Source organism: Dendropsophus ebraccatus, chromosome 11, assembly GCF_027789765.1.
Source record: "Dendropsophus ebraccatus isolate aDenEbr1 chromosome 11, aDenEbr1.pat, whole genome shotgun sequence".
NCBI lineage: Eukaryota > Metazoa > Chordata > Amphibia > Anura > Hylidae > Dendropsophus > Dendropsophus ebraccatus.
The window spans coordinates 46,847,048-46,874,495 of record NC_091464.1 but is presented as its reverse complement, the minus strand read 5'-3'; the positions used below and the strand labels follow the sequence as shown (position 1 = coordinate 46,874,495).

The 27,448-nt window shown below is 39.6% G+C and overlaps 1 protein-coding gene across 1 annotated transcript in view; it reads left to right on the top strand.

Annotated features, from left to right (window-relative positions):
- Positions 1-27,448, top strand: part of MYL10 (myosin light chain 10) — a 47,862-nt gene that overhangs the window by 2,313 nt on the left and 18,101 nt on the right. The window contains exons 2-4 of the mRNA XM_069944472.1: positions 8,365-8,454; positions 12,085-12,160; positions 22,089-22,193. Of these exons, the coding sequence (XP_069800573.1) occupies positions 8,365-8,454; positions 12,085-12,160; positions 22,089-22,193 (271 nt within the window). The remainder of the gene's footprint in view (positions 1-8,364; positions 8,455-12,084; positions 12,161-22,088; positions 22,194-27,448) is intronic.

Below are 27,448 nucleotides of genomic sequence, written 5' to 3'. Positions count from 1 at the left end.
ATCATAAGGGGGTGGTGGTGGTGGGCACCTTGATGGAAACAGCCAAGGTTTCCATCCAGTCATCTAGATATGTTACCTATAATTATGAGTAATGGCTTAATCTTTCTCCGAGATGCCACTATGTGTTAGGTGGAATTATTTTTTATAGATCAGAAATGTTTCAAACAATATAAGCTACACTCAATTTAGTTATGTGTCAGCAGGTTTTATTGAACCCTGGAGCCTAAACCTAAGGTATATGAAGAAATGCTTGTGTAAATTCACATTATATAGCTTGCTGCTAATTATTATTATTTTATTTGTACGTAAAATAAGTTACTGTCTAGTACAGCCTGATCCCATATGCTCACCAATATGATGGACAATCTCAAACAAACATGACCTAGTTAGTAGTACAGGCTGATCGTACCGTTCCATATTTGTTTTAATTGAATTAGCAAAATAGCCACAAAAAACTACTTTTTATACCTGATACTTTAAGTTCTTCAAGTATTAGCACAAGTCTTTCAATTCATTGCCATTCATAGTAGCTGGTGCTCTGTAGGGGAAGGTCTAGTATCACAGCACTCCCAATGTAATGTGAGTATGCAGAGAGTAACAACAGTGTGGAATCTAAAGGGGTATTCCAGGTAAAAAAAACTTATCCCCTATCCCCAGGGTGCATGTCACTTGCTTATTCATTGTTCACTGTATTTGGCTATTTTTGTTAGCTTTAGACTGGGTTCACACTACGTATATTTCAGTCAGTATTGCAACCAAAACCAGGAGTGGATTAAAAACACAGAAAGGATCTGTTCACACAATGTTGAAATTGAGTGGATGGCCGTCATATAACAGTAAATAACTGCCATTATTTTCAATATAACAGCCGTTGTTTTAAAATAACAGCAAATATTTGCCATTAAATGGCGGCCATCCACTCAATTTCAACATTGTGTGAACAGATCCTTTCAGTGTTTTTAATCCACTCCTGGTTTTGGTTGCAATACTGAAATATACTGTGTGTGAACCCACCCTTATAGACATTGAATGGAGCGGTGGTGTGCATGTAGGAGGCTCCATTCTGTTCTAAGCAAAAGGAGTCAATTGCCCTTTCTCGAGTTTGAACCCCCTTCAATCAGAAATAAGTTCTTTTAGTTTAAAATACTCTTTTAAATGTAGGGATCCAACTGCACTAGATCTTAATCACAGACTTGCACACAAGAAAGCAATATTACTCCAGGTATAGAGTAAAGTGGTCTGGGCTAAGTTTATTGATGTATCTTTAGAATCAGTCATCAATATCTGATTAGCGGGGTGCCAATTCCTAATCAGCACCCCACTGATCAGCTGTTTTTCAGAGTTGTGGTGCTCACATTTTAGAGCACAGTACCGGAAATTCCAAATGGCTCCATACACTGTGTAATGGCCCTGCTGGGTTGTTGCAGGTCAGCACCCATTCACGTACTTGGGAGTTGATCTGCAGTAGCCCAGCACAGACATTACACAAAAGATGGCACTGTCTGCTTACGGCTCTGTTCTCTGTGTATGCAGGCAACGTGGCTTTGACAAACAGTAGTGCAGTGTGTCTGCTGTTCGGATCGAGTGTTGATGATGACCTATCCTGGAAAACTCCTTTAATTCATCAATTCACTCCACCTGTTTCAATTTTTTTTTATTTCATTACCCAAACATACTGTATCTGTAGTTTTATTATCTTCTGAAGATCTAGCTCATCTCCTTCTCTATCTCTAAAGTAGCTTTGCACAGATAGAAAAGACATGACTATCTTGGTCACCTCATTCTCCTGCAATGTTATGCTCATATATGTGAGGCCAGGCCTTGGTAACTCCATGCAATTTACTGCTTATTTCTGGGACTTACCTGTACCTGCTGCAGAACAAAACCATGTCAGTTAATGGTAAACTGTGTGTGGTTATTGCAGCTTGAATATGCAAAATAAGAGCCCGTGGAGCCTCACTGAAGAGTCTAGAAACACAGGAATAGTCAGATATCCCTCTGGGAGGGACCCAGCCAAGCGGTGGCTCCTGTAGGGAAACCACCAAAACCACCATATTAAGTGGCCCTATAAGTCAATGTAATGACAAGGGAAAGACCAAGGCCAGGTTCCATCCACATACAGCTGTTTCGGGGTGTTGCCCCTCATCAGTGTGTAGCAGGATTCTGGCTAGGTGGGAGCAATGCCTAGTAGAGCCATAACAGAAACAGATCGCTGAACCCTGCCGGCTGCTAATGAAAACGCTCAGTGCAGTGAAGTCCTAGGAAATTTATGATTGCAGCTTGGACATTTATAAAGGCTGCACAACTGGGGTACGCCAGGGAAAAGATACAGATTTGCCCCTTCTCCCTGGTGTATGCCAGCTATATACCCCACTTACCCAATGGGCGAGCAGGATGGTGCAGCAAGGTGCACTCAATTTACACCTGCTCGTAGGCGTGAATCATGGCAGAAATCTACACCTGCTTAGGAGCAGGTTTAGATTTCTGCGCCCACCATATAGCGGGCGCAGGGCAGGCTGATTTCGCTAAGAGGCGTGCGCAATGGGGGGGGCCTAATTAAAGACCGGTACGCCAGTCAAGTACGCCAGTCTTCAAAAATGTCACCCACTGTGTCCAAGTATCCAAGGACAACACAATCATGTTGTTAACTGGCTATCATGGCTATTGTTCTAAAATATATTTCCAGTCCACATACATCTAGAATCTAACTTCTAAAATCTACGCATCTGTTTGTTAGGTACAGCCACTGAAGCAAGGAGAAAACTTTTATTGCTGGGATGAAAGCAATGACCTAGCCTGGCCTCCTTGATTGAAGTTAAATCTGATTTTATTCTACAGGTCAGAATTAATTGGGTGATTTGGAGATTTTTTTTTTAATGAAATTATTTTTTCTACCTCTCTGATGGATGGAAATGGATAAAATGCTCAAAAATGAAATAAGTGTATTTGTCTTAATGTTCGAAGGATGTGGAAAAAGCTGATAATTGTTTTTATAATCCTCTAGAAATGTTCAAGTAGTAATTATGTCAAATGAACTCTGCTGGGAATTTGTTCTTTCTGATGTCTGAAGGGATTCTTCAATATTACAGTGATGTTGAAGGCATCGTAATATTTCAAATGGTTGGTAAATCTACTTTCAAAGGATTAGTCCACACAAAAGCGGCAGAGTGAAAATAATTACACGTTTAGCTTGAGCTGTTGGATACTGACAAACAGTAATGACGTGTGCAATGAGACCACACAAATTTACTGAGCGGAGGCTGTGTTGTTTTAAGTAGAACACTGGAATGTAACTGAGGGTGACATAAAAGTATTCTCTATTTTTATATTCCGTGAGCCCAGGGAGGGTTTATTGAGCTTGGCGACACTTCGGACTGTGCTGTGTATGCAGGAGGATTTTAGGGGCAGTGATTCATATGTCTGAAAATAGATGCTCTCCTGATAAACTGTCTGGAATGTACCACCTGAGCTGAGAAATCAACATGTCCCTGTAAAAATAATAGACATCACAGAAAAAGAAAGTTCACGGCAGAATTTTCTAGGAAGAGTCATTGAAGTTCGAGACAGTCTGAAGCCTAGTTCTAGGATGTGAGACATTTGTGAGCTGTGGGAGTATTTTTTTTTTTTTTTTACTCTTGTTCATCACAAGGTTCACTTTCACTCTGGTTATTATTCTATTCTAGTATTCTATTTCTATTTTAGTAATAGCTATTTCAGTTATATGATCTGGCATTTAATTTTTAAAATAAAATAAAAATATGGTTAACATAATAGAAAGCTGCCATCTATATCCTTTTACGTTCCCAGCTCAAATTTGAACTTAAAGAAGCCGTTCACAAAAAATTTATTATTGCACCCCCCACCCCCCCCGGTAGGCGCTGGCACGTATACTCACCGCAGCTGATCGGCTTTGTTGCGGTCCCATCCGCTCACCTCAGCCTCTGCGGTGACTCCTCTTCTGTTTCCTGTGATTGAACGCGGGAAGTCACGCGCTTCCATAGAAAATGCATTGAAGTGCGTGAGATCCGACGTATAATCACAGGAGACAGAAGAGGAGTCACTGCAGAGGCTGAAGTGAGCACGCGCCGGATTTGAACAGCGCCGCAGGACAAAAATGTAGCCGCGCCATGGGACAACAATCAGCTGCGGTAAGTATACGTGCCAGCACCTACCGGGGGGGGGGGGGGCAATAATAATTTTTTGTGAACTGCTTCTTCAAGAGTGGGTTAATACATAGCGGAATCGCAATGGATTTCATGCTGCAAATTCGCAGTGAACTCTGCTGCGATTCCTGGTACTGCCAGTTTGAATAGGTTTACTTACTCGAGGCGAAATTTTCATTCATGTAAACGCCATCCCCCTTAACCTGCCGTGGCCCTGTGTTAACCCACCTTTAGTTCAAAATTTGAGTTGGGAGAGATAAAATGAAAGAGACACCCTGGCAGCAGCTATGGTGTAAAGGTGGGTAAAGGAAGGCGGTGTTTACATACTTGCAGCGGGATGAAAATTCTGCTGCAAGTATGTAAACCTATTCAAACTGTTCCACTGCAAATATGTAAACCTCTTCAAACTGACGGTTCTGGGAATCGCAGCAGATTTCACTGTGAATTCGCATGAAGTCTGCTGCAATTCTGCTGTGTGTGAACCCACTCTTAGGGTGCGTTCACACGTACAGGATCTGCAGCAGATCCACAGCAGATTTGATGGCCCAGAATTGATTTGCTTTGAATCTTGGATCCGCAGCAGATTTGACCAAATGAATGAACACAGCAGCGGATCCGCAGCAGAAAATCCACTGCAATACGGTACGTGTGAAGCTACCCTAAGGGTAAGTTCACACTGAGCAAATGGAGTGGAAATCCCATCTGCTTCAGTGTCAGACAGCATCTCTATGGGAGAGCTTGCAGCTTCCGGGGTCAGGGTACCTCTTTAGGGTACCAACACACACACCGTATACGCTGCGTATTTACTGCTGCGATATGCAGCAGATTAGATCTATATAACTGAACACAGCATCAAATCTGCTGCAGATCTGCTGCGTATCTGCTGCGTATACGGTGTGTGTTTGTACCCTAAATGATGTTTCATGGGCAAGATGTTAGTGATAAGAAGGTATAAATGTGACAATTCTATAACTGTAACTAAGAATATATACATCCATTGACATGCTCCTCAAATAAATCCCAATATTAGTTATTAGGTACTGCTGCACCAAAGGCCAGCAAGATATTATATTGTATTCATAAGGCATGGCTTTTGGAGAAGAGAGCATTATTTTACCCTTTTATAACTATCACTAGTGCAACCACATCTGTAGTACGCAGGTAGTATCCAGTTTTGGCCACTAGACCATTAAAGAGAGAACAGAGAGCTGGACAGAGTTTAGGGTTATGAAATTCTTATATAAACATGTAGACAGATCCTCTTCTTTTTATCCTGCCCCCACAGAGAGCAGAGTCAGTGCTTATAGGTAAAGAAGGTATAATGGATTTGTTGAAACTGATAGCAAAAGAATACTTCAAATAGAGATAAATTAACTTTCTATTTTATAGCAATATAATTAACAGTGGCCCCATATAACATAAACCACATGTATACTTGTCTCATGGTAATGTCCCTTTAAGTATATGATAAGAACTGATAATTTTAACATTGTATCCTACACTCTCAAGTCCTCATAATTTTTTTTTTTACGCATAAACATATGTCAAGCCAGAACTCCTCCCGTAGACGCTGAGCAATTATATAGTAGAAGTCTCTAAGTCATTACATAGTTCAGCAGAACAATATCCTATAAAACTCAAACCACCCTCACTGATTTTCTCGTTTAGAGATTAGGAGTACCATGGGGAGACTTTTAGGCTCTTGCTCACATGAGAATACAAAGTCACACCCAGATCTATCACTGGTTTATGTGTTATCTTAATTTATGTTGTTTAATAAGCATGTGTGATTTATAAGTCTTAACCTGTGAATCAAATAATGCACAGCTCTCCTTCTGTAGTATTGGTTATGAAAGGCGCCTCCATTTACGCCTCCTTTAAAATCAGCCGCACTAGAAAAATGAGTGGTGAACTTTGCACTACCGCGTAATTGATTCATTATTAGGAAAAAAGTTGTTGATACAAAGTATTAGGAGAGACAGCTGAAATCACAGATCGTGTGTGTTCTGCACATGACTTGAAATACATGGTGGTGTCATTATCTGAGCATATAGCGGCAAAAGTACAAGGGTGTAAAAGAGGTTGCATTTGGAATTTTAATGGTTTGTCTGTGAACTTGTAAAACTTGCCCTGAGCCTAGATTTGTGGGAAGCTATCAAGTCAGTTTTTACGTGATGGAACAACAACATATTGCAGTCTAGAACTGTCCAGTTCAAAAGGCAAACTCTGGCCAATTAAAACTAGGTTGAAATTCTAGCTTGCCGCTATTTTCTGGACAAAAGAGTAGAAAATCAGTTTGTAATATGACTGTTGGGGCCCAAAACAGTTCAATGAGATGCTACTCACATATGGTCTATGAGTACGAGAACAACTTTTAAGCTTTTCTCATGATCTTGCTGTAGAAAAAGAACACTTAGGGAGGCATTTATTAAGTCCGGCGTTTTTTACGCCGGACGTCAAAATGTCCCCGCAGCTCCGGCGCTACGGAGATTTATGTAGAGGCGGACTGCCTCTACATAAATCCCGTGCGCGCCGTTGCGCACCGCCGAAAACCTACGCCAGCTGAGGACTGGAGTAGGTTTTCGGCGTACATTTTGGCGGAACAGATGGTAAATCTCGCGGACTCTGAGTCCGCGCCCTCCGTTCCGCCCACTTTCCGCCCCTTTTCCGCCCCCTTTCCGCCCCCTGGCGTACTCGGCGGAAAGTGGCGATTTGCGAATATTTTATTCGCAAATCGGCCATTTGCGTATAAAAAAATACGCAAATCGGCACTTTCCGCCGAAAATCATCCGTTCGCCGGATGATACATGTGGCCCTTAGTTTTTAAAGTGACACTATCACCCCACTGTGGGCCTGTTGGCCTTATTGTTTATAATAAAATATGTTCCAATGTACACTTCATTCTGGTGTCCGTCTATTCGTCTATGGAAAAACTGTCCACATATCATCCCTGGATAGTGTAATGGTGGCTGGCATATCTATCTTAATGCCTTTCTTTCCACCTCAGCCTCCTGGTTGTATTACATTCAATTTTACCACAATGCTCTTTGTCTGCCACTACAAAAATGGTAATTCCTGTAGGACCACAGGTTTGACTATAAGATTGAATTTGATGGTCTACCTATTGCCTACCGCATGCTTGTGCCGTATACCTACACAGTTGCCAATGTTTGCTTTAGACTGTCGTTACAAAATAAGAAAAACCATGAGATAAAAGTTTTTTCCATACAGTTCTATTGAAAAGAAAAGTTCAAGACCCAAATATATGTCAAAAGGACAATCTTCTGAGCACCTCTCATAGTAGCTTGTTAAAATAACCAGCTCTAACACAAGATGTCACCTAGTCTTGATTCTCAGAAATCCATTGGAACTACATAGTGAGTCCTCAAAGTTCGTCATTCACATGGTCACTTGGTACACATATAGTCATTAGCCAATGTCATTGGCCAATAACTATTTGTGTAATTGGTTGTTAGGTCAGTGGCCAGTAACTATTTTTGTACTGAGTTTAGATTCACAAACGAGTCTATGGTTTATTTAGACATATAGGCCCAGAGTTATCAAACTTTGCAAAACAGAAACTGGTGTAGACTGCTCAAAGCAGCCAATCAAAGCTCAGCTTTCATTTCACTAGAGGTGAAAGTTGATCTGTGATTGGTTGCTGTGAACAGTTTACAGTTTTTATTTTATATACCTTGCTAAATCTGGACCAAACTGGGCATTGGCAGATTTATCTAGCTTATCATGTACAAATGTGTCCCAAATTTGTGTAGTTAAAAATAGAATAACGTTTTGCCCATTATTTTCTAAAAATTATGATGGAAAAGTGAACCACCTCTCAACATTGTAAATGGGAAGAAGGACCTTTTTTAGGATCTTATAGAACAAAACTATTTACCTAAAACAAAGAGACTAAGGGGGATATTTATCAAACTGGTGTAAAGTAGAATTGTCTTAGTTGCCCCTTGCAACCAATCAGATTCCACTTTTCATTCTTAAAAGATTCTTTGAAAAATGAAAGGTGAATCTGATTGGTTGGTAGGGGCAACTAAGACAATTCTACTTTACACCAGTTTGATAAATCTCCCCCTAAGACTTGTGTACTGGTGCAGTTCTTAAAATATGCTTATAAATAGAATTTACACATACTAGAATATAGATAACTGTATGTATCAAAGGATTTTTTTTTATTTCTTTAAAGTCTCCTAAGAAAGCAAAAAAGAAAGTTGAAGGAGCCGGTTCCAACGTGTTCTCCATGTTTGATCAAAGCCAGATCCAGGAATTCAAAGAGGTAAATATGTCTGTCACCTGAAATTTCATGCTGCTTTTACACTGATGTTTTATTGCATTTATTTAGTAATTATCACATTATTGTTAAAGCTACATTATATAAATTTATGTAGATTGGACTTTGGAAAAAGTATTCTACTGTTTGATATATAAATAAAAGGCTGTGAATGATTGTTTGTTGGTATAATTGATGTTTCAAATAATCCACCTTTAAAAATGTACCATCCTTATTTTCCATAGGCCGTACAGATATTTTCATTACTCAGATTCCCTCAACACTGAATTTCCCCATTAAACACACACACACATATGCACACACTAGGGAAAATGTCTGTACATTTAAAGAGGCCATTGGCTGTAGTGGTCATATGGTATATGGTTAATTCACTGCTTAAGCCAAGTAAACAAAGCCGGGTTGGAAGGGTAGGAACAGTAGCTCTCCTAATTATTGCTTTCATTACTTGGAACACCCCTTTATTTTTACTCAGTAGAGCCAGGTAATGAAATATTGTTTTTTTCCAAAGCTTATTTCCATTTTGATTGTAATTTGGCATCAATCTTGCCTTACTTGTTTTTAACAGCATTTAAAGATATGCATTATAGCCAGATCCATGGACACAGACAATACTGACTGGTTCACACTTTATTCACATAAATTGGAGAGGTTGCTGGGCATGCTCTGTGACCTGTGCCAAGGTCATTCCACAGGGAGAGGGAGGCTGAGTTGTGTTGTTTGCTATTGTGAGCGCTGGCAGTTCCTGTGTTGTCTATACACTGGTGTCACCTTTTCTATTTGTAAGGAGGACACTGTAGAAAAGTGATCTGTATAGTACAGGAAGTCTCTGCTGAATATTTGGCTTGATGGCTAGAATGAAAGTACAAGATTTTAGGATTGTGTTATACTATAAATAGTAGAATGGAAAATTAGAAAAAAAAATTCTTTAAAAATCTGTTTAAAGGAGAACTCAGGCGAAAATTTTTATTAAAGTATTGTATTGCCCCCCAAAAGTTATACAAATCCCCAATATACACTTATTAGGGGAAATGCTTATAAAGTGCTTTTTTCCCTGCACTTACTACTGCATCAAGGCTTCACTTCCTGGATAAAATGGTGATGACCCGACTCCCAGAGCTGTGCGGGCTGTGGCTGTTGGAGAGGATGATGGCAGAGGGATGCTCAGTGTCATCCTCTCCAACAGCCACAGCCCGCACAGCTCTGGGAGTCGGGTCGTGACATCACCATGTTATCCAGGAAGTCTTGATGCAGTAGTAAGTGCAGGGAAAAAAGCACTTTATGTGCATTTCCAGTAATAAGTGTATATTGGTGATTTGTATAAGTTTTGGGGGCAATACAATACTTAAATAAAAAATTTTGCCAGACTTCTCCTGTAATATAAAAACTTGGTTTAACCCCTTAGCGACCCATGACGTATCTGATACGTCATGGTGCCGCTCGGGGTGTTCAGAACGGCGCTGAACGGCGCTGATCCCGGCTGACATGTGCAGCCGGGCAGTGCCTCTAATTAAGCCTCTAAGTGCAGCTGTCAAACCTGACAGCTGCACTTAGAGGCACTGCGCCGCACGTCCCTGGTGTCTAGTGGGATGGATCTCCCCCCCGCGATGCGATCGCGGGGGGGAGATCCGTTCTTCTGCCCGTGCCGGGCCTCAGCGTCGGAATGACGCTGATCCCGGCTCGGCAATAGATTGCTATGGCCTGCAGCAGGCCATAGTAATCTATGACCTATGACCGATCTAATCGATCTTTGCTGTGTATATACACAGCATTGATCTCTATGAGAGATCAGTGCTGTCTATATACAAGTCCCCCAGGGGGGCTTCTAGTTACAGTAAAAAAAAAAGTAAAAAAGTGTTTTTATTAATAAAAAATCCCCTCCCCTAATAAAAGTCCAAATCACCCCCCTTTTCCCATTTTATAAATATAAATTAATAAATAAATAAATAAACATATTTAGTATCGCCGCGCGCGTAATCGCCCGAACTATTAATTAATCACATTCCTGATCTCGCACGGTAAACGGCGTCAGCGCAAAAAAATTCCCAAAGTGCAAAATTGCGCATTTTTGGTCGCATCAAATCCAGAAAAAATGTAATAAAAAACTATCAAAAAGTCGTATATGCGCAATCAAGGTACCGATAGAAAGAACACATCATGGCGCAAAAACTGACACCTCACACAGCCCCATAGACCAAAGGATAAAAGCGCTATAAGCCTGGGAATGGAGCGATTTTAAGGAACGTATATTTGTTAACAATGGTTTGAATTTTTTACAGGCCATCCGATACAATATAAGTTATACATGTTACATATCATAGTAATCGTAACGCCTTGAGAAACATGCATAACAAGTCAGTTTTACCATAGGACGGACGGCGTAAATGCAAAACTCCCCGAAATCAAAACAAATTCCTTTTTTTTTCAATTTGACAGCGCAAATGATTTTTTTCCGGTTTCGCAGCATATGTTATAGAAAAATTATGCCTGTAATTGCAAAGTACAATTGGTTTCTCAAAAAATAAGCGCTCATATACGTCTCTAGGTGAAAAAATGCAAGCGCTATGGACTTTTAAACTTAAAATGGAATAAGCAAAAGCGCAAAAACAAAAAAATAGGCTTTGACCTTAAGGGGTTAAACAATAGGGATTTTGCTTTTAATCTTTCCTCAGTACTCAACAGATTTTCAGCAGAATCCTTGGGATCTTCTGACAGTCATCTAGTGTATATGGTTAGTTTAGCAGTCATAAAATACTAAAGTTACATATTTTAAACCCTCTCCATAGACTCAGAAGGCATTTTATGGTCACATAACAGATGACTATATTTTATACACCCCTGGTTTAGTCCATAGAATAACATTGGCTTGGTATTATGCACATTAAAGAATGGATTCAAAACTGATCAAAATTTGCTCATGTGAAAGAGTCCTAACATTGTATCAAACAGCAAAAGAAAAAAAAAACAGACAAAACCTCAATTATTATAGGGTGTTTGACTACATTTTATGTACAATGGAATTTTGGCTCATTTCAGTACATGTTGGACCGACTCCAATATAGAATTAGATACAGACTGCTTTAACTCTGGAGTTGAAGGGTCCAGAATATTTTAAACTATAATGGTATGTTACACCAGAGAAAATGATTCCTTAGATTAAAGCAACCATTTTATAGTGTGTAGCAAGATCAAAAAGGTTGTAGTCTGCAGATGCGGACGTGTTTCCGGATTGTGTGTATAAACCGTTGGTTTAATCAGAGAATAAATTTTGTGATCTGCATTTAGTGTACTGTGTCATTACAGCTTGGGGTATTGTTGTCTATCCGACTCCAGTAGAGAGTTAATGCTGGCTGTATCTAATCGTGTATTGGAACCCATCCAGCAGCATATTGTGCCTAGTATTAATTTAGTTCAAGGAACTTGGGGTGGGTTAATTGTATTTTAATTAAACCCCTTGTCAGGATTCATTAGCATACTAAACGTGGGTAATTCACACAGGCTTTGTTTGTTGCTTATTTTTAACTGAAAGTGAAATGTGTCACAGACTGTAAGCGAGGATCAGAGAGGATGGGAGATACTGCGGATCTTACTAATGCTGTGCTGTTTCCTTGTCACTAGGCCTTCACCATTATGGACCAGAACAGAGATGGCTTCATTGATAAAGAAGACCTGAGAGACACATTTGCTGCTCTGGGTAAAAGAAAAGTGATATCTAAATCAAATTCACATGCTCAAGTATGTAGGAAATGATTATACTTAAACTGAAGCTGCGTGAGTCAAAGGAGATATGTCAAAGTCAGTGAGCCAAAAGGGAAGTCTGCCAAACTGATTTAATGTGATCCTCTTGTTTATGGCTTTAGAACCACTATGTGTTTAGTGAAGCATAGCTCTACTTGTTACATTTTACTACAATTACATATTTGTTAATATATATATATATATATTTTTTTTTTATATGTGCATATACTGTATATATCAAGTCCCGCATTTTCCTGTACAACAGGGAATGTGTGGCTTATGATGATTTAAGGAAAGGGACACAGGAATGATTGTTTGTAGGGCCCTGGCCGCACAGTCATTGAGCAGTACAAAAATCATTACAGAGGCATTGATCTGCTATATCGGCACTCATATACGCCATGGGTCTACTAATCTAAAAGCATTTTAAATGGTATTCAATCCAAACACTTATGATGACATATACAGTATCTAGTAATATCCAATACCTAGTTAGGTTATGGGATATTCGTACAGTCAGATTGTTGATCGCCGCTGTAGTGCCAGTGAAGGCCCCTACCTTCCCAATATGTGATTAGTAAAATTAAAGGTATGTGTATGCACCAAGCGCCATAAACTAGCTATGGAACTAGTCAACCTAAAGGACATTCAATATTAAATTAGGAAACCTACTTTTTAGTAGTATAGGGTATGGACATATATACTAATAAATGAGGTGGTAAAGTTTACTCACATGTGGTATTGAGTGTCCAGAGCGTGCAAAGTAAGTCTCCTGGTCCTGTAAGTGAAATCGGTAGGAGATCCAGGTAATAATGTATAACCTCCAGATAATGAAATCCTACTGGGAGTGTGTCCCGGCTGGCGGCACCGCTACTTAACAATCTCAGCTTTCTGCCTGTGTTCTAAGTGACGTCACTAGTAAGCATTACAGAATCTCGCAAGGGTCAAAAGATTATCCAATTTGTTTCTATCATCAAATTTATTAGTAAATTTGTCCGTACCATATACCACTTGGAAGTAGGTTCCCTAATTCAATATCGTATGTCATTTATGTGCACTAGTCCGATAGCTAGTTTGTGGCGCTTGATGCATACAAATACCTTTAATTTTACTGGACATATACAGTATATTGTTATCAATATACCATCAGCTATTGGTGCTTAAAGATGTTAAAGGGACTATCCTGCAAGGGAAAAGTTTTTATAAACTGTTGCAAGATAGAAAACAATAAAGAAGCGATGCTTACCTTTCTGCGCTTCCCCGTGTCCTCCTATGGGTATCCGGGTCCCCTTCTTAATGATACCGCCTCCACTTCCAAGATGGTCCAGTCTCAGTAGTAATAACTCACTCAGCCAATCACTGATTGAGACAGGACAGTGCTGTGGCCAGTGATTGGCTGAGCAGGCTGTCACTGTTGAAATAAGTCCATCTCAGAAATGGAGGTAGGATTATTTAGCGGGGGACTTGGAGACCCATAGGAGGACCATAAAAACTTTTATCTCGCCGGGAAAACCCTTAAAATGAATGGCCTATCTTTAAGATTGACCATAAATAATAGATTATCAGGGATCTGATCCTCTTTACCTCCCACTGATCAGCTGTTTTAAGGTGCTGCGGCATTCGCACAGGTGCTGCATCCTCCTCAATGCTTATATTGGTTGCAAGCAGATTGATACTTGCAAACATGACTTGTGTTATATGTGTTACTTTGACACATGCAGCCTAGATGGCCATTGTGTCTGATTAAGTATACCCCTTCATGACAACTTTATTCCCTAATGGTGGTGGTCTTCAGCAGGGTAATTTCTCTAAAGCCCGGCACTGCTCATACGGAAACAATGGGGACCAGGAATACAGGGAAGCAGGCAAAGAGTCCTAGCATGGAGGTGCACAGGTTTGAACATACAGTTCATACGATACTGTATAAGAAGCAGATGGCACTTATCTTCATGCAGCAGGGAAAGCTTTATTGGCGATCCAGCAGGTCAGGAGAACAAATGCTCCAAGGAGTCACAGGCAGCAGACAGCCGTTTCATGGTCACAGCTGCTTCATCATGCTACCATGGTGCTAGTGAGTGATAGCTGCCTTCTTCTACAGCAGGCATGGGGAACCTTCGGCCCTCCAGCTGTTACAAAACTACAATTCCCATTATGCCTGGACAGCCAAAGCTTCGCACAGCACTGAAACTGCCTTGGACTCATTTTACCATCAACCTTTCAAAGTAATATGTCACAAATACCATGGTAGACCTTTAACCATGGTGTACACCTTTAAGCTGATGAAGGCCATGCTTGGCCGAAGCGCGTCCTTTTTGTACCACATGTTTGCTGCACTGAAATAAAAGAAGCATAATTTACTTGGTGAGTGCCAGGCTCTTTCTATCTTTGCAAGTTTTTTCATCTCGAGTACCACCACCACGGAAGTGCCGTCTCCTGCATATTTTCACAAATACTAACCAGACTATGGAAGTGCTTGCCCCCATCCCCAGGATCACAATGTGTCAGTCTCTCTCCTTTACATGAGCCCATATAGTGACAACGACTGTCATATATTAAATGAAAAAAAAGCTGAGCTTAACTCTTAACTGTGTTCTATTCTCTAATAAATCCCATTAGATCGTTTAGTGTGAATTTCATGTAGGTACGTGCACTGACTAAACAAAGGCCCTGGCTTATACCTATATTATGTCAGCATCTGACTGCAGACAGATTTACAAGCAGATAAATCTTTAATTCTGGGTAAATGTTGGAGTTTGGAGACAGACATCACACGCTGTCACAGATAACACAGTGAGGACATTCAGTTGTCAATAGTATTTACCCATCAGATATGAAGAAAATGCAATAACACTATTTTGTGTCCTTTTTTTGTTTTACAGTTCAGCTTTGCAGTTAGTTTTTATATTGCATATAATTTTCAATAATGTCAGAATAGCACAAAGTTCACAGTATTATATCTAATCTTTCTTAAATATAACTTATCTGATAAAAACAGGGACATTGCAAAGTCTAGAGAACTGGCAACTTGTAAGATAACTTTAAGTGAATCATAAGCTTTTACCTTTTCTCGTTTTATGTCCACATTTTTGTGTTGAATAATTTCTCAATAAATCCTTATGTAGGTCGAAGATTTGTTTTTCAGATCCAGAGCTCCAAATCCCTTGCACAGACATAGGTCTTAATGGTACCATGCTGACCGCCAGTGGCCACCATTAGGGGGAGCTTAGGAGCATACTGTTTTATTACTGAGTTGACTGTGTAACACTATGCAATTATTTCCAGCATGTTATCTTCTAAAATATATGTCTATGCAAGGGATTTTGGGCTCTATATTAGGAAAACAAAGCTCCCGAGAGAAGTGTTACATTTTTATTAAAAAGTCATAATTTCAGATTCTTAGATCAAAACAGTCAAAAGCTACAGTCATATAAAGAGATACAAAATATAAGACTGCTGGGACAAATACTAGTACTAATAAAGACACAGAGACATTTTTATGAGAAACAGTGTAGGTGGGTTGCAGCTTTACTTTAAAATATGAAGGACTGTATCTGATAAAATAGATTCATATTCTTAACTAAAGCTGGAACATTAGATTGTGTACCTCATAGAGCTAAAATAAGACTCCCCTCCTCCAGGCTGTGCTGTCCTGCTCTGTGGTGAGTCTGTCCATAAATGGCCGACATGGAGGAGCATGTGACCATGCCCGTCCCCCCCAGTGTCCACCATTGGCATATACAGGCTCAGTGTTGGACATTTGGGGGTGGGGCATGGTCACATGAACTTCCATGTCGGCCATCTTATGGACAGACACGCCACAGAGCAGGACAGCACAGCCCGGAGAAGGGGAGTCTGATTTAAGCTCTATGAGGTACACCGGGAGCTGCTGTCAGTAAGTAATGTGAATACACTTACTAACACTGCATAGTGAACAATTGTACTATAAAGTGGCCAACCCCTTTAAGGCAAAGGCCAAGCCTAGAACCTAGCAGCATGTCCCCTCTCCTGCCAGTAAAATATTATGCCCTTTGACTGAGGACCCTTTAAACAAGCCAATTATCAACAAGGAGCATTGTTAAAAACAGTCATTAGGCTGATTATCGTCTCGAGTAAAAGTGTCAGCAATCAGCCGAGGAGTGGGAAAACGCCCAGTCGTCGGATTATCACATTTTTTGTGCAACCCTTTAAATCATTGTTTATTGCCTCACATCTCCCTGTGTAATCAGGCCGCCTAAAAAGACCCTAACTGGCAAAAAGACAATTCCCTTAAGGATGCCTTCACACACACCGGATGCACAGCAGTTTTCACACTGCAAATTTGCAGCGAAATCCACTGCGGATCCAGTGCCAGTTCATCCCTGTGAGAATACATACTCGCAGTGGGATTGACATCGTAAGTTAAGCCCCCGCCATCATACACCACCTGCTCCCTGCTCCCGCTTGCTTTGGGGGTTCTTGGCTGGACTTCTCGCTCAGCCAATCAGTGGTTCGAAGCATGAAATCCGCTGCGGATCCGGTGTGTGTGAAGGCACCCTAAAGCAGACTTTGCTGACTAGTCATGGTCTCAAGCTTATGCAACCAGAAGACATAAGGGCAATAGATAAAAGCACAGATAAAACAAAACATTTTACTTAAAATTTCAATAAACTTTGCATCAAGTCAATAGTACAAACATGTAAAAGAAATGTAGCATATATTACAGAAACATGCTTGCTCCACAAGTTAACAATGCTTTATATGTTCCCCATACTTCTGTTGCATCTGAAAGATGATAGAAAAAAAAGAGCATAGGAGACCGTACTTCTAAACAGATCTTCACTTTTTTAAATCATTGGTAAATAATCGACTCACCAGATAAATTATACATAAATTATACATACATTACACAGTGTAATTAGGGGCACAGAAATTATACACAAGAACTGCACCATTTTCTAAAGAATTTCTTGAGAGATGAAAAATAAATTGTTGCGATATGTTGATGTAAATTAATTACAATGGCTTTTAGGATTCTGCTATACAATTACACCAAACTGGGAGCCATTATCTCCAAATAGTCAACACAGTGGTGTCCACTATTTGCCAATCTTCTTATATTACCCCAAGAGTGCAGGTATAACTCAGGAAGTCATACAACTTTCCAGCAGTATGGAGTAATAACTGCAGGTCCCACATAGGCCTCAGCAAGAGAATGTTCACAAGCCACAAAGAATGAAAGAAACTTTAAAAACAAGAGGTTAGCAATCTGGGAACAAGAGACATTCAATGTAATATCCTAGCTGGGTTTACATTTACAAAATAAATCTCAAGCCTTTTAGGATTTAAATTATTAGTGATGAGCGAATACTGTTCGATCGAATAGATATTTAATCGAATAGTAAGGTATTCGATCTATCGAATATTATCGAATAGTTCGCCGAATATTCGATAAATATTCGATAAGCGTTCAAATCCCCCAGCTTCCGGTTTTTACCTCCAAGTGGCCGAATAGATGTTTTTCAATAATCGAATACTTGTTCCCATAGACTTTAAGGGGATTGAATATTCGATCGAATATTCGGGAGATATTTGTACGAATATCGAATATTCGAATATTTCACTATTCGCTCATCACTAACAATGATCTAAACAGGTAGGTGAAAAGTTTTTCAGTACTCCACAGTGAGAATACTATACCAATAGTCAAACATAGCAATGTGATGGTGTGGGATAGTGTGCTGCCTCCAGACTTGATCAGCTTTCCTTTACTGATGGAACCATGAAATATGTCGCTCCAGAAAATGCCTGCTCTGCCAGTAAACTAAAGTTCAAGATTGATAGGGTTATTTTAACAAGACAGTCGGCCATAAAAATAAATCTATATCAGAACAGTTAGGAAAAAACAAAATGAAAGTTTTGGACTGGCAGAGACAAAGTCCCGGATTGAACTCACTAGTGATGTTTTGGCAGGACCCTGCGGTTAATGCAAAAAAACCTTCCAGTCTGTCTGAATTAAAGCAATTCTATATAAAGAAGAACAGTAGATACATTTTCTCAACAACCATGTCAAAGACTCTAGTGAAAAAGACATTTTTTAAACTAGTGCCCATCTTAGGGCCCTATTACAATTATCATTCGAAAATTCGTTAGATCGTTCGGATTTAAATGATAATTGTTTAGTGTAATAGCAGACAACGATTTAATAGAATTTGGATGGAATAAAACGTTGTAGTGACGGACGCAGTAGCGACGGACGCAATAGTAACGACAAGACGACCACAAGAACGATCATAAGTAACGATCATCGTTCCGTGTAATTGGGTGAACAAATTCAGGTTGTTCGCCATAGCTGTCGTTTGAGATCGTTAATCGTTGAAAAATCGCTTCATGTAGTAGTATCCTTACTATTCAGGGAAAAGTACAAATAGTCCCAGAATTAGTAAAACCCTTTTATCTCAGGAACAGGAAAGCATAGCAGAAAAATAAAAGCGGTGTTAAAATCACGACGCCATGGGCTACAAAATGTGATCTCTTAGCTATTTATCAGCCATCTCCAAAACCACAAAACACAATGAAATAGCCCATGAAAGAAAATTCTGAACCATGAGGTAGGATGCATCAAATTATGTTAAAAATTGTGCTAATTAAGCCAAATTTATTTAACCCTTTGAGGACCAGGCCCTAAATGACCCAGTGGACTGCGCAAATTTTGTTCTTTGTGCTTTCATTTTTTCATTTTTTTCCTCCTCCCCTTCTAAAAGCTCTAGCACTTTTAGTTTTCTATCTACAGGGCCATGTAAGGGCTTGTTTTTTTTTTACAGGAATAGGTGTACTGTGTAATGGTGTCTTTCATTCTACCATAACGTATAATGGAACCCCAAAATTATTATTTATGAAGATATAAATTTTTGAAATCGTAAAAAAGAATGCAATATGGTAACTTGGTATATGGTAAAAGCGACATGATACTATTACTCTATAGGTCAGTCCAAACACAACCATATGCAGGTTTACACAGATTCTCTAATCTTATATATATTTTTTTAATGAAATCCTTTTTTTTGGCAATTAATTATTAATAAAATGGTCCTATTGTGACGCTTATAACGGTTTTATTTTTACACCTACGGGGCTGTATGAGATGTAATTTTTTCCGCCATGATCTCTAGTTTTTATTAAAACCATATTTGTGAAGATCGGACGTTTTGATCAATTTTTATTGATTTTTCTTATATATAATGCAACATAAAATCGGTAATCTGTGTGCACATTTTTCCCTCTTTTCGTGTACACCGTTCGCCGTTCGCAATGACGCTTGTTATATTTTAATAGATCAAACAATTACGCACGCTACGGTTTATTATATATTAATTTATTTTTACATGTTTTATTTATATAATGGGAAAAGGGGCTGATTTCAACTTTTATTGGGGGAGGGGCTTTGGGGTAGTGTATTGGTGTTTTTAACTTTTTTTTTTTACACATTTGAAGTCCCTTTGGGGGACTTGTACATACACTACTTTGATTTTTACACTGATCATTGCTATGCCATGATGCCACGTGCAGGCTCAGTGACCAGAGCGCCGATCGGACCGCACAGAGGCAGGTTAGAGACCTCAGGTGGTCCATTTTAACGATCGGGACCCCCACAGTCACACTGCGGGGGTCCCGATCGGTAAGTGACAGGGGACTTCCCCTGTCACTTAGACTTAAATGCCGCGGCGTTTAAGGAGTTAATGGCACGCTGCAGCGTGATCGCTGCAGTGTGTCATTAACGGTGAGGTCCTGGCTGCTGATTGCAGCCGGCCCCCACCTGCTATGAAGCGTGCTCCGCTCCGGAGCGCGCTTCATAGCTCAGGACGTACCGGTACGTCCTAAGTCGTCTAGGGGTTAAAACAGCTCATGTCATGTGATAAAATAGTTGGGTTTTTAATCCTTACAGTATTACTCCAATACAATGCACTACCCACATAGCCCACATCTTTTGTATTCACAAAATACCATCAGCACTCCAGATATTGCAAAAAATCGTGCCCTTTATTCCATCACATGTGCATATTTAAAAGTACAACGATGTGCAGCACAGCAAATAACATTTATTTGTATAGAGCCAACAGATTCCCCAGTGCTTTACAGAGTTTGCATCGCTTTCCAGATTCCGCAGTGCTTAACGCAATCATATCTTTTGTAGATAGTTTTCAAAACCATTGATGCCAATGTAAAAACAGTCTAAAATATATAAGAAAATTCTCACACATTTGTGTATTTTTATTTCCAATCCTCTTTCCCTTTGTTGCATTAAAATGCAAGAACACTTCTATTTTTTGATCATGTAAATAAGGAAAATTCAAAAGATTTGATAGTACCAGCAAAGTACAGGTAATATGTATGTCGTTTCCATTATTCTTCCTATGACTGCTAATATGTAATGCGTATATTTCCCAGGGACCCATCCTCATCTATAATCTGCATATCTAATTATACATTCATTAGTTTCCTTAGCGTTAATTTGCTTTATTACATCCTTAAAAATGTTGCATCCTTTGTAGATATAACACTGTATTCAATCTTGTAACCACACTCATAAATCAGATCAGTTTATTAGCCGTAGATTGTGATAGTGCTTATTTTTATTAATATTAATTACTGTACTCAGCTCCATGCACACTGCTGTATTACAGATCTGCTATAAGGCCTCCATAGCCGTCCATTGGGCTACACTGTACCTCTGAATGCATCTTATTTTATTTGCATCTTATTTTCTTACAGATCCTTCGAAAAATAAGAAATTATATTCTATGGCTATGTTCACACAATGTAAAAATAAATGTAAATGAACTTGAAAAAAATTACATTTTATGGCTACGTTCACACAATGTAAAAATGAATGCAAATGAACTTGAATATTAATAACGGCCGTTGTTTTGCACCTATTTTTACATTGTGTGAATATAGCCTATAGGTTTTGTAACCTAGAAGCAATGGATAAAAATCTTACCTATTGAAATTATAGTAGAAGACTGCTTTTAAGTTTATAATATAGACTTGTAAGTATTGTGGTTTTGTTTTAGTGCCATTTTTTTGACCAGCCAGTCACCCTTCAGCTTCCACTGTCCAGTGCAGGTTAACAGATGAAAACTATGTCCTGATCTGTTATTATGAAGAAGTCCAGCACTTTTTTTTAGGCCTCTTTTACACTTGTTCTGTGCACTACTTATACCATATACATTGGCATATCTACATAAAGGTATGCTGCAGTATACTTCTATATAACCAGACCAGACCGATTGGCCCAGATTTATCAATCATAGCTTTTATTTGGAAAAGCTGAGCTCTTATTGGATGCTATGGGGAACAGACCCTGCTTGCATGCATGAGCTTACAGACTATTAGGAGGGGGTTTGAGACAAAAAGGCCAAAGTGCTTCATTGTTACAATGGTCCAGCCAAACAGTTTTTGTTTTACAGAGTTCCATTAAGTCCAATGGAAAAACATTAACTAGAAGTTACTAGATTTGGTTTGTTTAACAGTATAGCATTTTTGTGGGATTAAAAAGTGTGTCCATCTGTGCGGTCAGAAGCCTAGGTGCTCATCAATAAAACAAAGGGACATTGGTGCTCAGTAGCGCGTTTTGCCTGTTTGCCTCAGTAGCGTCTTTTGTGGACATGTGTCATAAGTATACACTCTGAGATGAGAGGGGCTGGATACTAAGTCACGATTAACGTGTGCAGGTAAAACCACACCGGCATGCAATGTTCAATAACTACACAATGACATCGATGTTATGAATAAATATTGTAAAAAGAAAGTTGCACACGTCTAGGTCATCCATTTAGTGGCACAGAGCTATTGAGAATAAGGAAATAGCTGGAAATGTTTCTTATTTATTTATTTTATTTATTTAGGTCGTATCAATGTAAAGAGTGAAGAACTGGAAGCAATGGTGAAGGAAGCGCCGGGACCTATCAATTTTACTGTTTTTCTTACAATGTTTGGTGAAAAACTTAAAGGTATGTTCATGTACAAAAGGCAATGGTGAGATATGGGAAAATGCATGTGTTCTTAGGATTCATTCTATCAATGAAAAAGCAGTTAAGCTAGGTCTGACCATTAGTTGATTCTTGCCAAGAATATAAAGATTCTTATATCGGTTTCTTTAAAAAAAAAATTCGACTGATTTCACAACTTAACAGTGTTGATAGGACTCACATTTGAGTTCATAACACTTTTGATACATTTCATTAAGGTATATTATATTGCGCATGGAACGATCAGTATAGGGTTCTTAACAAAATTCATTTTAGAGCAAATTTTACTGTTAAGGGAATCTGTCAGCTGTAATTCACATTCAAAACGGCTGACTGTTAGATAGCTGTTAGATCAATGAGACACATGGTACCTTTCGTATATCCATCTGTGCTTCCATAACATAGAAAATGGTTTTATTCTGTGGTACAAAGTGTCAAAGGGCACTCCTTATCCCATCCCTGACTCTGCTTGATTGAAAGGTAAGTCCCAAGCAGGGATAGGGAGGTTGAAGCGAGGAGGTGTTATACTGTAGCTCGCAGCAGATCAGGGATCTAGTGGGACCCCCAGCAGGCACATAGGAGCATATACAATTAAATGCAATGTTGTTATTGACATATGGTGAGGAGCCATTGGCTCCTTGTCTGGCCAATCACACATGTGGCCACTCTGGCAGAGCAGGATGAAGAGCAGCTGCCAGGAGACTGCAGTGCTTCAGCTGTGCAGCAGGTAATTATTATTTTTTTATTTTTTATTATAGAGTGGGGTGCCTACATTGAGGTGGGGGCTAACTACTGGCTGGATAACTGACCGGACAATTACCTACAAAGAGGTGCCTAATTTGTGGTATATGGTCTACTGGGGGTGCTATCTTATAAGGAAATGTCTACTTCGGGGTAAAGGGCTAACTACTGTGGAGGAGATGCCTAATACAGGATGATATTTACTGAGGTGGGGCGCTGACTAACTGATGGGTGATTTCCTACAAGGGGGTGCCTAATTTGGGGGCTACAGTCTATAGGGGGTACTAATTTCCAGTGAGATGCCTAGTGGGTAGAGGGCTACCGGTGGGATGCCCACATGGGGAATACATGCAAAGGGAGCCCTAAATACTATATAGATTCAGAAAGAGGGGTTAATTTTTATATGGTGCACTATATGAAGACAGAGGGATATAACTACTATATTAGGACACAGGGACAATCCACAAGCCATGAAGGCGTCTGTGATATTCAGATATTGTAAGGGAGATTCAGAAATTGTATAAAGTCTAATTACCAGCTGCTGAGGTCCCAAGCATCGAGGATGTCAGCAGTCTGGCTACCACTCACAGAGCTGAAAGCGGTGGTCAGTAACCTTGGCAACAAGCTTTCAACAATAAGGTAAGAGGATAGGGCCAAAATGTAAACATAAGCAATTTTGCTATTGAAAATCATTTACAAAATGGCTTCCTTTGATTATTCTAACAACTAATAAACATTTCTTAGCTGAGAATACACCTTTTCAATCTCATTATACATTATATTCAAATGTAATCCTAAAAAATTAAGTTGTAAGGATGATTTCTCAGCAGTCATTATCATCAGCAGTAGGATTTCATATACAGATGACATCTCTGCTATAAAGCCAGAGGAAGATAACACAGGGTCTGCCATTGACAAAAGGTGATGTTCACAGCTCATGTACCTGCACAGGTCACAGAGCATGCCTAGAAAACTCCTATAGAAATCAAAATTCCCACATTATTACTAGTCTATGGTTTATCTAGATGCTTTAAAGCTTATCTTTAAATGCAGTTCAGACTAGATGGCTGCCTCATAATGATATACAAAAAAAAAAATCTATTTAATAAAAAACAAAAACCCTTACTATGTGCATTTTAAATGTGGCTTAGTTGGCTGTGGCTGGTTGCACCATGGGAAGATAAAGGGATTCCTTATCAGACGACCTTGCTTGGGTCATGCATAGTCAATGTCGGTCAGTATGGCAGTGAAGCACAGACAGGTGTTTTTTGTTCAATCCAGCTTTATTTGTCAATTCTGCATTAAATGTAAGAAGCTTGTTATGTAATCTTCTTACGCGATTTAACACAGATCATTAGCTGCCTCAGAATTGGCAACGATTTCTTTAAAGCAGAAGGAAGCAATGTAATTTAGAAAGGATAATACATCTAATTATAATATGCATATTGTTTAATGCTTCTTGAAGTCTACATCCTAATAAAACTGTTCATAGTAAACACTGCAAAAATAATAACGACAGCCATAATAGCGAATGCAGAGTCCTTGTACTATAAAGAACGATAAAACTTTATCAACCATGTCTGCAGAATTATCACACAGTTATTGCTGGATATTTATGTCAGTGTAGAGAATATAATGAACAGCGCTCAGGACATTTCACTGATCGAAGGAGACACAAACTAGAGAATCAACATTGAAGCACATTGATTATAGTAGTGCACCATATGAATGCTGTGCAGGTCTGTTCAGAAAATTGGTGTATACTGGTATTCCATTACTGTACTTTGTCTCATCACTTTGCGCTCCAATAAGGAGGTCACGGCATTAGTTGCCAAAGAGTTTTAGATGGACCAGGGTTTTAGCTTAGGGACAGTTAGTCCTGGCACTATCCGGAGAAGGCACAAAGTGCACAGAAGAATGACATACATGGTAGATGGACTTGATCAAAACTAAGGCATCCCCTACATCAGGTGGAATAAACCCTACACTTACCCTACACTTGGTAGTGGTCTGTCCAGGGTAAAGTAAAATTGTCTTAAAGCCCAATAAACAAAGCGATTATCGGCTGTATTTGGTTCATTATCGCTTCGTGTAATAAAAGGCAATGATCAGCCAACATGCACGATATTAGCTGATCATTGTCTTTCAACATGTTGAAAGACCAACAATCCAAATAGTAATGATCTGCTGCCATCGCTCCGTGTAATAGAAGTGGCAGCAGCAGACTGCCGCTATCTTCTGTGGGATGCCCAATCGATTTAGCGATTGCATCGGGCAGCCCTCTCGCAGCACCCCATGGCCGCCCTCACTTACCTGCTCACTGTCGGCACATGTAATAGCGCCGACATCAATCAGGGAATGAGGAGCAGGTGAGCATTGACCTGACAGGTCAGCACTCGCTTGCTCCCGCTGATCAACCCGTGTAATAGGGGCAGTAGGTCGGGAAGGTGTTGCGTCTAGTGGTGATACTATGGTTGCAAAAAATAAGGCAATCAGTATCAGGTATCTTGGCAAACTTCTTCAGTCTGATTTCAGAGAAGATTCTTTAGTTTTCATTAGGTCATATTCCACTTCTTATGCGTTTCTCCTGGGTGGTAGCCTATAAGTCATTAGTACTTTGGAGACATAAGTCCAGAGGATGACTGGAGCCCTTTAGCAGCGTCTTGTCAGGGAGCTTTAAACTTTAAACAGGAGATTTAAACTTACAGCAAAAACAGCCTATTTTTTGTCATCTTATGGTTATGGATGATGCATAATGGTGATTTTTTTTTTAAAGAATTATTACATAAACGTTAAGTTTTAATAGAGCACTCCTTTTTTATTTACTTTTTTAGTTTGAGCCAGCTCACTTCCTCAAACGTTCACCTTGTTTGCTTAATGTGTTCTTTTTAGCACTTGGTCACTGTCTTTTTAATATTTCAGCTGCCCTGACGGTCAAAGAAAACAATGTCTGATTAGTAGCTAGTGGCAAAACAACGTCTTTTCTTTTCCTGGAACACGGCCATGTTGTCTCTTGCCAAGGTCATAATAGTGCCACACAGATAGCAGTGAACAGATTTACGCCCCTGGGGTACCAGTATAGTGACCTCTATTTTAGCTGATCATTTCCCATCACATATCATTTCATTTTTTTCTTATTGTTCACAACAATTTGAGTATAACTGAGTTTCTAATAACCAGATTAGAAGAACAAAGCAAATATCTCAACAGGTCAGCAGAACAAAAGTCCATAACTGAACTGACCAGCTAAAATAAATATAGTGAGTGGATTGTGGGCCCTGGGAATTCTCAGAACATGGAGACCCCATCGCAGCCTTGTGCAAAGAACTCCTTCATTCATCTTGGTAAACCCTAGTAAGTGTTCATGGATAGTGATTTTTGGGTTGCAAGAACAAAGAAAAAAAATTAAGTGGGCTTAATGGGTGTTCTAATGGGGGGGGGGGGGACACTAATAAAACACTAAATGACTGCGCTCAGACCCACAATAAAAAACAAAACAAAACATCACATGGGTATAATATTCCAAGACTATAATATTCAAGATGGACTTCAAGATCCACTAAGCACTAGAAACTGGGGACAACAGTACCTGCAGTAAATAGCTGCCCTACAATGATAATAGCCTATGCAAAAATGTCACCCTGATACTATAATTAGCATTGATATGTCCACCTGGATGAGTGCACATGAAATAGTGACTGCTCACCTATCAGTATTACTGGTAAGTGTTAGGGTACTATTACACGGCCCAATAATAACTGTAAACGAGCACCTATCTGCTTGATCGGCGCTCATTTACTGGGCCTATTACACGGCCCGATAATCATTTAACAAGGGCTGCATGGACATCGTTACCGATGTCCTTGCAGCCATTGCTTAAACTGAATACATTTCCTGTCCATGGTCAAGGGCTCCCCTTGCGGTCCTTTTCTCCCGGTCCCTCGCGCTGCATCTTCAGAGCAGCCTGTCTCAGCTAACAGGCTGCTCAGCCAATCGTTATCATTGGCTGATCGTTGTGTTTATTACACAGAACAATAATCAGCCAGATAGGGCCGATTCATCCGATTATCGTTCCATGTAATAGGGCCCTTAGTAGTGTTCATAATTTATGCAAAGTATTCCCCATTCATGTTCAGCAGAATGGATAGAGTTTCTACAAGTCCTTATCTTGTCTTCAGTGCATACTTAACTGTAGTATGGATGTTCTTATCTGTTAGCACTCTTGCGTTTCTGTGTCGTAGCCAGTGGCATGAAGGAACCATGCAGGGAATTAGAAGTTGTGGTTTGTGCCATCACAAACATGTGCCAAGAATCAAAATGATCACCCATTTCTCATCTTTCAAAGTGTTTTGATAATAGAGTGGTTACTTTTTTCAGGAAATATAATTAATTAACTGGCGCCAGAAAGTAGAAATTTGTTAAAAAACCACAACAAGCCTTTCAGTATCAGTCAGGAACTGTACAGAGCAGAAGCTAATCCCCAGAGCAATCCTCTC